Source organism: Heterodontus francisci, chromosome 47, assembly GCF_036365525.1.
Source record: "Heterodontus francisci isolate sHetFra1 chromosome 47, sHetFra1.hap1, whole genome shotgun sequence".
Taxonomy (NCBI): Eukaryota; Metazoa; Chordata; class Chondrichthyes; order Heterodontiformes; family Heterodontidae; genus Heterodontus; species Heterodontus francisci.
In genome coordinates this window covers 629,463-641,655 of record NC_090417.1, presented here as the reverse complement: position 1 = coordinate 641,655, position 12,193 = coordinate 629,463, and the positions used below count along the sequence as shown (strand labels likewise).

General features: G+C 46.3%; 1 protein-coding gene across 3 annotated transcripts in view; it reads left to right on the top strand.

Annotated features, from left to right (window-relative positions):
* LOC137357029 (zinc finger MIZ domain-containing protein 1-like) overlaps positions 1–12,193 on the top strand; it is a 142,568-nt gene that overhangs the window by 34,177 nt on the left and 96,198 nt on the right. For all 3 annotated transcript variants that reach the window (XM_068022967.1, XM_068022966.1, XM_068022965.1), the window contains exons 3-4: positions 1,111–1,224; positions 9,039–9,144. In XM_068022967.1, coding sequence (XP_067879068.1) covers positions 1,111–1,224; positions 9,039–9,144 — 220 coding nt within the window. The remainder of the gene's footprint in view (positions 1–1,110; positions 1,225–9,038; positions 9,145–12,193) is intronic.

Here is a 12,193-nt window from a genome sequence, read left to right as displayed (position 1 = left end):
CGTCACTTACTGACTGGGGGCAGGATGGAGCCAGGGAACTGGCACACAGGCCGGCAGGGCTATTTTTTTGTGCCCACTAGCCTCGGCGGGGCCTATAAGTCAGGCCTCTGGTCTCTGAACAATAAGGTGCAGTTTCCAACGTAGTGCTTCCTGAATAAGTCTGTGACTGCTCTGGAATTATCTGTGCCAGAACCGCCTTTTGAGCTCTTCAGTTATCATTCACGGTGTGACCTTGAGAAAACCTGCCCCGCCCGACTGTGAACTCTTGCCAAAAACGTAAAGCCTCGACCTGCTCTTTGCAACACTTTCACCGCCCGCATTAAGCTTCTGAGGTTAGCAAGTGAAAATGGTGAATAAGGCCTGTCAGCATCTGAGAGACATGGGGACGAGGGACATCAGTCATATGGAGAGACTGGAGAAGGTGGGATTGTTCTCTTCAGTGCAAAGAGGGTCAAGGGGGAGATTTAATTGAGGTGTTCAAAATTCTGAAAGTTTTGGTCCAGTTGTATCATAGAATAATACAGTACCGAAGGAGGCCCATTCGGCCCACTGTGTCTGTACTGGCTCTTTACAAGCTGGGCTATGGGGAAAGAGCAGAGAGACTTCAAGTGATTGCGTCACTGTCTCGAAAGAGCCGGCACGGACACGAAGGGCCGAACAGCCTCCTTCTGTTCTGCATCATTCCGTGATTCTGTTGGGTTGCCAGCAGGACTCTGATTGGACTCCGCTTGCCAACCAATCCGCACTCTCTTCTCATATAGTATAAATTTGTTGCTTTCCCTTACGTTGGCATTCTTGCGAATTGTCCTGATGAGTGCAAGATGAAAAGCTTCGACAAAATATCTCTGTTTTCAGCCACGCTCAAGTTCTGCACGACCAAACGACTAGAAGTGGAGTTACTGAATAAAATTCAGCAATGTGGGGGGGGGCGATTTCTCTGCAGCGACTTCCTGTGTCAATCCCAACACTGAACTTTGGATTTCTAACAGATTGCGTTTGGACCCAGACTCGTCCCAACCCTGTCCCAAATGCTACTCCTGATTTTTTTTTCATGCAATGACTGCCTTATTTCCCTGGGTTGTTCTGAAATTACCTCTTGTCCTTTTCCAGCACCTACAAAGTCCCGGCAGCTTCCAGACGGCCGCTCAAGAGCTCCTTGACTGGTGTGAAGACCCTCGGGCATTTCAGCACCCCTTCGAGCAGAGTCTAATGGGATGTTTGACGGTACGTTGTCATAGCTACCACTGGTGAGCACTTGGAAGAGATGCCTGGGTCCTGTGACCTGAGTCCTGATCCCACCTCCCCTAGTCACCAGGGATTTGATCCCACCGCCACACTTGTACCTGATCCCACTCCTGCTGTTGATTCCGGCAGCTGGACGATTACCTGATTGGTGAGGCCGATTGGACAATCCCAAGGCGCTTTACAACCACTTTGGAGGTGCAGTCACTTTTCTAACGTAGCCGACTCACGCACAGCGAGCTCCCACAAACTGGGCCTCACTTGCACGGAGCCGGCTGTTTTAAATAAAATAAAGTAGGAGCTGGCGGCGGTCAAAAGCGAGCGCGGCCGACGGACGCGGAGAGGTAAAAATAAATGCATATTGGAATCGGCAGTCAGCAGAGAGAGAAATCGCTGAGCACGGTGTTCAGCAAAGTGTACGATCCGAAAACATTTGGGTGTGGCAGTTTGTCCCAGACTTGGCTCATTTTTGCCTGGCTGGGGTTACGTAATGGGCTGGTTTAGATAGTCTGCCATGTTTTGGATGAAAGCTCACCAGCTGAGATTCTATCGTGTTTCGGTGTCCTGCCCATTATTGCCTTTCCCTTGCTGATCGCTGATGGTTGCAGTGTGCTGCCACTTTCTTTAACTCAAACAGGAGCGGGAGCGCTGGCTGGTTATCTTCCCGCCGAGCCTCGGTTGTTGCAACCAGTTGTAATCTTCATAGCTCGGCTAAAACCCGTGATCCTTGCAGGCTGCGTGGCTAGGCTTATTCACTGCATTTATTTGTTGGTTGGCTGATGCGAGCAGAAAATAAGCTAGGTCTCCATTGCATGTCGAAAAATGAAGCCAACTGGTTGGAAAGCCATAGAGATGCAAATTTGCAAGGGAATTACAGAGAGGTACAAGAATTATAGGGGGACTTTAATAATCGTAACATAGGCTGAGATAGTGATAGTGTTAAGTGCAGAGAGGAGGAAGAGTTTCTGAAGTGTTTTCAGGAGAATTTTCTAGATCAGTGTGTTTCCAGGCCAATGAGGAAGGAGTTATTGCTGGATCTGGTTCTGGGGATGAGGTGAATCAAGTGTCAGCAAGGGAACATTTAGGAAACAGTGATCATAATATCATAAGGTTTAGGTTAGCTATGGAAAAGGGCAAGGAGTAAAAATAATTAATTGAGGGAGGGCCAATTTCAATGGGGTGAGAATGGATCGAGCCCAGGGAAATTGGAATCAAAGATTGACAGGCAGAACTGTAACAGGACAATGAGCTGCCTTTAAAAAGGAGATGGTTCGGGTACAGTCAAGGTGCATTCCCACGAGGGTCAAAGGTAGTTCAAACAAAGCCAGAGCTCCCTGGATGGCAAACAAAAGATAGACAGTAAGATGAAGCAGAAGAAAGGTAGATGTCAGGCTGATAATACAAGTGAGAACCAGACTGAATATAGAATTCCTAGCCAGCGACACCCACATCCCATGAAATGAATAAAGAAAAGCACTTCTGCATCGAATGTGCATTCACGACTATACGTTTCGAGGGGTGGACCTGCACTGTTTTGGGGGGAGTGTTTATGTGGGGTGGATATGGGAAAACATCATGATGCTGTACGTGAGCTGCAGTGAAAATGTGTCTCGGGCAATAACACAGATGAATTTGTCGACCACTGACTTTGGTAGATCTGAATATGGGTAGGGAGTGTAACACTCGGCTGAGGCTACACCACCCATTTAGCACCACCGCCAAGTCACATTTCGAACCGAAGACCTTAAAAAATACAAATTGGTAGCACGTTGAAACCCATTGCCATTTATGATTGCCGGGGTGAGTATGTCATTGTGAGAGGTGATTTCATTTTCAGCAGATCCAGGTGGGTCGTAATGTCCATATTACAGCCTTGCCACTGGACAATGTGTCCATATTACAGTACTGACAGTGGACACTGTGTCCATTTACAGCACTGCCGCGGACAATGTGGCCATACTACAGTACTGACAGTGGACACTGTGGCCATTTACAGTACTGCCACTGGACACTGTGTCCATATTACAGTACTGACAGTGGACACTGTGTCCATATTACAGCACTGCCACTGGACAATGTGTCCATATTACAGTACTGACAGTGGACACTGTGTCCATATTACAGCCTTGCCACTGGACACTGTGTCCATATTACAGTACTGACAGTGGACACTGTGTCCATATTACAGAACTGCCACTGGACAATGTGTCCATATTACAGTACTGACAGTGGACACTGTGCCCATATTACAGCCTTGCCACTGGACAATGTGCCCATATTACAGTACTGACAGTGGACACTGTGTCCATATTACAGCCTTGCCACTGGACAATGTGTCCATATTACAGTACTGACAGTGGACACTTTGTCCATATTACAGAACTGCCACTGGACAATGTGTCCATATTACAGTACTGACAGTGGACACTGTGCCCATATTACAGCCTTGCCACTGGACACTGTGTCCATATTACAGTACTGACAGTGGACACTGTGTCCATATTACAGCACTGCCACTAGACAATGTGTCCATATTACAGTACTGACTGTGGACACTGTCCATATTACAGTACTGACAGTGGACACTGTGTCCATATTACAGCACTGCCACTGGACAATGTGTTCATATTACAGTACTGACAGTGGACACTGTGTCCATATTACAGCCTTGCCACTGGACACTGTGTCCATATTACAGCACTGCCACTGGACACTGTGTCCATATTACAGCACTGCCACTGGACACTGTGTCCATATTACAGTACTGACAGTGGACACTGTGCCCATATTACAGCCTTGCCACTGGACAATGTGTCCACATTACAGTACTGACAGTGGACACTGTGTCCATATTACAGAACTGCCACTGGACAATGTGTCCATATTACAGTACTGACAGTGGACACTGTGCCCATATTACAGCCTTGCCACTGGACACTGTGTCCATATTACAGTACCGACAGTGGACACTGTGTCCATATTACAGCACTGCCACTAGACAATGTGTCCATATTACAGTACTGACTGTGGACACTGTGTCCATATTACAGTACTGACAGTGGACACTGTGTCCATATTACAGCACTGCCACTGGACAATGTGTCCATATTACAGTACTGACAGTGGACACTGTGTCCATATTACAGCCTTGCCACTGGACACTGTGTCCATATTACAGTACTGCCACTGGACACTGTGTCCATATTACAGCACTGCCACTGGACACTGTGTCCATATTACAGTACTGACAGTGGACACTGTGCCCATATTACAGCCTTGCCACTGGACAATGTGTCCACATTACAGTACTGAGAGTGGACACTGTGTCCATATTACAGAACTGCCACTGGACAATGTGTCCATATTACAGTACTGACAGTGGACACTGTGCCCATATTACAGCCTTGCCACTGGACAATGTGCCCATATTACAGTACTGACAGTGGACACTGTGTCCATATTACAGCCTTGCCACTGGACAATGTGTCCATATTACAGTACTGACAGTGGACACTTTGTCCATATTACAGCCTTGCCACTGGACACTGTGTCCATATTACAGCATTGCCACTGGACACTGTGTCCATATTATAGTACTGACAGTGGACACTGTTCATATTTCAGCACTGCCACTGGACACACTGTCCATATTTCAGCATTTCCACTGGACACTGTGACCATATTACAGCACTGCCACTTGACACTGTGTCCATGTTTTAAGCATTGCCACTGGACACTGTGTCCACATTACAGCATTGCCAGTGGACACTGTGTCCATATTACAGCACTGCCACTGGACACTGTGTCCACATTACAGCATTGCCAGTGGACACTGTGACCATATTACAGCATTGCCAGTGGACACTGTGACCATATTACAGCATTGCCACTGGACACTGTGTCCACATTACAGCATTTCCACTGGACACTGTGTCCATATTACAGCATTGCCACTGGACACTGTATTCACATTACAGCATTGCCACTGGACACTGTGTCCATATTACAGTACTGACAGTGGACACTGTTCATATTACAGCACTGCCACGGACACTGTGTTCATATTTCAGCACTGCCACTGGACACAGTGTCCATATTTCAGCATTTCCACTGGACACTGTGTCCATATTACAGCATTGCCACTGGACACTGTATTCACATTACAGCATTGCCACTGGATACTGTGTCCATATTACAGTACTGACAGTGGACACTGTTCATATTACAGCACTGCCACTTGACACTGTGTCCATGTTTTAAGCATTGCCACTGGACACTGTGTCCACATTGCAGCATTGCCACTGGACACTGTGTCCATATTACAGCATTGCCACTGGACACTGTGTCCATATTATAGCACTCCCTCTGGACACTGTGTCCACACTACAGCATTGCCACTGGACTATATGTCCACATTACAGCACTGACACTGTATTCATATTACAGGACTGCCACTGGACACTGTGTCCATATTACAGCACTGCCACTGGACACTGTGTCTATATTATAGCATTGCCAATGCACACTGTGTCCATATTACAGCACTGCCACTGGACACTGTGTCCATATTAGAGCTGCACAACTGGACTCTGGACACTGTATGTATGATTGTACTGCCCTTGGACTTTGGACACTGTACATATTATAAGACTGCCACTTTACACTGGGCACTGTGCCAGTGTTATAGCCCTGTGTCCATATTGTAGCTCTGCCATTGGGCACTGTGTGCATAATATAGCACTGCTACTGGAGTCTGGGAGCAGTGTTGGTTTTATAGTACTGCTGGTTCTCTCTGGGCATATTTTGACATTACGATTTAGATGATGATTCACTCTGTGACCTTTGAATGAGTCATGAAACTTGAAGCCCTGTCTGCCTCTTCCAATGGGTCATCTTGTTGTTTGAGATCCCACAGTACGGTTTGAAGAAGGGCAGCTATCTCTCCTTGTGGCTTGGCCAATATTCCTCAGATTAACTATTTAGTGACACGTTGCCAATCTGGAAGCTGCTGTGGCTCGTTTGTAGTGTGCTTGCCTCTCAGTTAGACGGTTGTGGGTTCCACTCTGCTGATTTATGCGTAAAAATTGAGGAAGTGACTTGGAGGTGCTGTTTTTTGGATGAGACATTAAGCAGAGGTCCTGACTTCCCTCTTGGGTGAATATTACAGACGCCATGGCAATATTGGAGTCATCCCCAGTGTCCTGGCCAATATTTATTCCCTCAACCAACACCTAAAGCAGATTATCTGGTCAATGTCACATTGAAACGTGATGAAATCTCCCCTAGGCTGTTAAAAGAAGCAAGAGAGGAAATAGCAGAGGGTCTGACCATCATTTTCCAGTCCTCACTGGATACAGGTGTGATGCCAGAGGATTGGAGAGCTGCTAACTTTGTATCTCTGTTTAAAAAGGGAGCGAGGGATAGACCGAATAATTACAGGCCAGTCAGTCGAACCTCAGTAGTGGGCAAATGATTGGAATCAATTCTGAGAGACAGAATAAATTGTCACTTAGAAAGGCACAGATTACTCAAGGATAGTCCGCATGTATTTATTAAGGGAAGATTTTGTCTGACCAACTTGATCGAATTTTTTGAAGAAGTAACAAGGAAGATTGATGAGGGTAGTGCAGTTGATGTGGCCTACATGGATTTTAGCAAGGCTTTTGACAAGGTCCCACGTGGCAGGCTGGTTAAAAAAATAAAAACCCCTGGGATCCAGGGAAATGTAGCAAGGATGATACAAAATTGGCTCGGGGCAGGAAATAAAGGGTAATTGTTGACGGGTGTTTTTGCCACTGGAGGGCTGTTTCAAGTGGCATTCCGCAGGGCTCCGTCCTGGGTCCCCTGCTTTTTGTGTTATATATTACTGATTTGGACGTAAAATGTAGGGGGCATGCTCAAGAAGTTTGCAGAAGACACTAAGATTGGCCGTGTGGTCGATTAGTGAGGAGGAGAGCTGTAGGCTGCAGGAAGATATTGATGGTCTGGTCAGATGGGCAGAAAAGTGGCAAATGGAATTCAACCCAGAGAAGTGTGAGGTGACGCATTTGAGGAGGTCAAACAAGGCAAAGGAATACACGATTAATGGGAGAATACTGAGAGGTGTAGAGGAAGTGAGGGACCTTGGAGTGAATGAACACAGATCCCTGAAGGTAGCAGGACAGGTCGATAAAGTGGTTAAGAAGGCATATGGAATCTTTCCTTTATTAGCTGAGCTATAGAATATAGAGCAGGGAGGTTATGCTGGAACTGTATAACTCATTGGTTAGGCCACAACTTGAGTACTGTGTGCAGTTCTGGTCACCTCATTACAGAAAGGATGTAATTACACTAGAGAGGGTACAGCGGAGATTTACGAGGATGTTGCCAGGACTGGAAAAATGCAGCTAGGAGGCAAGATTGGATAGGCTGGGGTTGTTCTCCTTAGAACAGAGGAGGCTGAGGGGAGATCTGATTGAAATGTACAAAATTATGAGGGGCCTGGATCGAGTGGAGTTGAAGGGCCTATTCACCTTAGCAGAGAGGTCAGTGACTAAGGGGAATAGATTTAAAGTGATTGATAGAAAGATTAGAGGGGAGATGATGAAAACTTTTTTCACCCAGAGGATGGTGGGATGTGGAACTCACTGCCTGAAAGGGTAGCTGGGGCAGAAACCCCCAACTCATTCAAAAGATGTCTGGATATGCACCTCAAGTGCCGTAATCTGCAGGGCTACGACCAAGTGCTGGATGGTGGGATTAGACTGGGTGGCTCGTCTTTCGGCCAGCACAGACACGATGGGCCAAGTGTCCTCTTTCTGCGCCAGAAATTTTCTATGCTTCTCTGTTGTTTATGGGAGCTTGCTGTGCACAAATTGGCTGCCACGTTTCCTACATTACAACAGAGATTACATTTCAAAAGAACTTCATTGGCTGTAAAGCACTTCGAGACATATGGTGGCTGTGAAAGGCGCTATATGAATGCAAGCCTTTCTTTGCTGCTTTGTGCCCATCAAACAGCAATTACACATCCGGGTAATTCACTGTGTGTTTCTGTGTCTTTCACGAGTGGGAACAGTTTCTCTCAATCTACTTTGTCCATATTTTGATTAGCTCTATCAAATCTCCACTCGGCCTTCTCTTCTCCAAGGAAATCAGTCCCGACTTCTCCACTCTATCTTTGCAAATGAAGTTCCTCATCCCTGGAACCAGTCTCGTGAATCTTTTCTGCACTGTCTCCAATGCCTTCACATCATTCCGAAAGTGTGGCGCCCAGAACTGGAGGCAGTACTCCAGTTGAGGCTGAACTAGTGTTTAACAGAAATTCAACATAACTTCCTTGTTCTTGTACTCTATGTCCCTATTAATAAAGCCCAGGAAATCATTCCTTTTTTATTCATTCATGAGATGTGGGCGTCTCTGGCCAGGCCAGCATTTATTGCCCATCCTTAATTGCCCTTGAGAAGGTGGTGGTGAGCTGCCTTCTTGAACCACTGCAGTCCATGTGGTGTAGGTTACACCCACAGTGCTGTTAGGAAGGGAGTTCCAGGATTTTGACCCAGCGACAGTGAGGGAATGGTGATTCTAGTGCCAATGGTATGGTAGCAAAGTGGTTATTTTACTGAACTAGTCATCCACAGGCCTGGGCTAATGATCCCGCGACACGGTTTCAAATCCCACCACAGCAGCTGGGGGAATTTCCATTCAGTGAATTAAATAGACGTGGTATTGAAAAGCTGGTTTCGTTATTGGTTGACCGTGAAACGACTGGAGTATCCGTTCGCTGCTTATTAATCTGTTTTGCTTCTTTGTAACAGGTTGTAAGTCGTGTATCGACCCAGCAAGGCTTTGATTTGGAGCTTGGGTATCGGTTGTTGGCTGTTTGTGCTGCCCACAGAGAAAAGTTCACTCCAAAGTCAGCAGGTAAGGAGCAGTTTTTCAAAAGAGGATTTGTCTTAAAGCATTAAAGTAGCAGAGAGAATGGGAACTGAACCAGGATCTGTTTCTCATTGGCTTTATATATCCTGTTGATAGCAATACACTGTGTGTAGGTGAAAAAACCTCTAACCTAACCCTGTAGTAAACAGTGAGGAGGATAGTATCAGACGTCACAGAGAGACTCGCGAAATGGGCGGCCCCCATGGCGAATGAAATTTAACGCAGAGAAGGGCCAAGTGATTCATTTTGGTGGAAAGAATGAGGTGAGGCAACATGAACAAAATGAGTATTGCTGACAGTAAGAGACATTACCTCTACCAATCAGAGTCCACTTGCCAACCAATCAGCACTCTCTTCTCATACAGTATGAAGTTGTTGCTTTCCCTGACATTGATATTCTTGCGGAGTGTCCAGATGAGTGCAAGATGAAAAGCTTCGACAAAAATGTCTCTTTTCAGCAATGCTCAAGTTCTGTACTTCCGAACGACTGTATATAAAATGGTTCAATTTTAAAGCAGGTGCAGGAACAGGGAGACCTGGGAGGGGTCACAAAATCGCTAAAGTTGGCCGACACGTTGAGAAGGCTGTTGAAACAGGCACATGGGATCTTTGGCTTTATAAATGGAGAATTGAGTATATTAGCAAGGAAGTTATGCTAAAAGCTTCATAAAACGCTAGTTATCCACCAACTGGAATACTGTGGCCAATTCTTGAAGGAAGTATGTCAAGGCCTTGGAGATGGTACAGAAGAGATTTACTAGAATAGTAGGGATGCAGGACTTCTGTTACGTGGAGAGGCTAAAGAAACTGGTGGTGTTATCCTTAAAGCAGGGAAGGTTATGGGGAGATTTGGTCGAGGGATTTAAAATCATGAATGCTCCCAGTGTCTTAACCTGCACCAAGTCCTGCTCACACATCATCCCGATGCACGCTGACCTACAATAGCTCCACCAACGCACCAATGTTAAAATCCTCATCTGTGTGCATGAAGGTTTGGGAGAGACAGATAGCACTAGAGTAAGAAATAGTATGGTATTGAGTAGGGTCAGATTAAGAGGGAATGCAATAAGGTCTAAATTGAGTTTATGGTGCATGTATGTAAATGCACAGAGTTTGGTAAATAAGGTTGGTGAGCTGGGATAGTAGTCGTTTAAAAGGCAGAAGGGGAAGAGTTTCTGAAGTGCATTCAGTTTTCTTGATCAGTGTGTTTCCGGCCGAATGAGGAAGGAGGCATTGCTGGTTCTGGGGAATGAGATGGGCCAAGAGGATTAAGTGTCAGTAGGGGGAACATTTAGGGGACAGTGATTGCACTATCATAAGATTTTAGGATAGCTATGGAAAAGGGCAAGGAGCAATCAAGAGTAAAAATACTGAATTGGAAGAAGGCCAATTTCAGTGGGGTGAGAAGGGATCTGGCCCAGGTAAATTGGAATCAAGGATTGGCAGCACAACTGTAATGGAACAATGAGTCGACTTTGAAGAGGAGATAGTTTAGGTACAGTCAAGGTACATTCCCACGAGGGGGTCAAACAAAGCCAGAGCTCCTTGGATGACGAGAGAGAGAGAGGGAGCAAAACATGTGTATGACAGATTGATAATACAAGTGAAAACCAGGCTGAATATAGAAGGTTCAGAGGGGAAATGAAAAAGGAAATAAGAGAGGCAAAAAAAGAGTATGAGAAGAGACTGGTAGCTAACAGAAAAGGGAATGCTTAAGTCTTCTCTAGGCATATAAATAATAAAAAGGAGGAGTGCGGACGATTAGGGTCTAAAAAGGGGATTTACGCATGGAGGCGGGGGGCATGGCTGAGGTACTAAATGAGTACTTTGCATCTGTCTTTAACAAGGAAGAAGATGCTGATGAAGTCATGGTGAAACTGTGACAAAGGTAAACTTTCCCTCCTCGTCCTTCTCGACCCGTCTGCACCCTTTGACACGGTTGACCACACCATCCTCCTCCAACGCCTCTCCACTGTCGTCCAGCTGGGTGGGTCTGCACTCACCTGGTTCCATTCTTATCTATCTAATCATAGACAGGGTATCACCAACAATGGTTTCTCTTCCCACTCCTGCACTGTTACCTCTGGTATCCCCCAAGGATCTATCTTTGGCCCCCTCATATTTCTCAACAACATGCTGCCCCTCAGCGACATCATCTGAAAACGCAGTGTCAGTTTTCACATGTACGCTGATGAAACCCAGCTTTACCTCACCGCCACCTCTCTCGACTGCTCCACAGTTGCTAACTTATCAGACTACTCATCAGTACCTGAGGAGGAGAAATTTCCTCCAATTAAATATTGGGAAGATTGAAGCCATTGTTTTCCGTCCCCACTCCAAACTCCATTCCCAAGCAACAGATGCCATCCCTTTCCCTGGCAACAGTCTGAGACTCAACCAATCTGTTCGCAACCTTGGTGTCATATTTGACCCCGAGATGAGCGTCTGCCCACATTTTCACGCCATCACTAATACCAGCAATTTTCACGCCCGCCCCCCCCCCCCCTAACATCACCCAACTTCGCCCCCTGTCTCATCGTCACCTCCAGACTTGACCATTCCAACGCACTCCTAGTTGGTCTCCCACATTCTACTCCCCGTAAACTAGAGGTCACCCAAAGCTCTGCTGCCCATGTCTTAACGCACACCAAGTCCAGTTCCCCCATCACCCCCTGTGCCCGCTAACCTACACTGGCTCTCGGCCAAGCAGTGTATTGATTTTAAAATTCTCATCCTTGTTTACAAATCCCTCCATGGCCTTGCCCCCTCCCTATCTCTTAATCTCCTCCAGCCCCACCATCCTCCGAGATATCTGCGCCCCTCTAATTCTGGCCTCTTGAGCATCCCTGATTTTAATTCCTCCACCATTGGTGGCCGCACCTTCAGTTGCCTCGGCCCCAAGCTCCCTCCCTACATCTCTCCACCTCCCTTTCTTCCTTTTAAGACACTCCTTAAAACCTACCTCTTTGACCAAGCTTTTTGTCATCTGCCTTAACATCGCCTTATGTGGCTCGGTGTCATATTTTGTTTTATA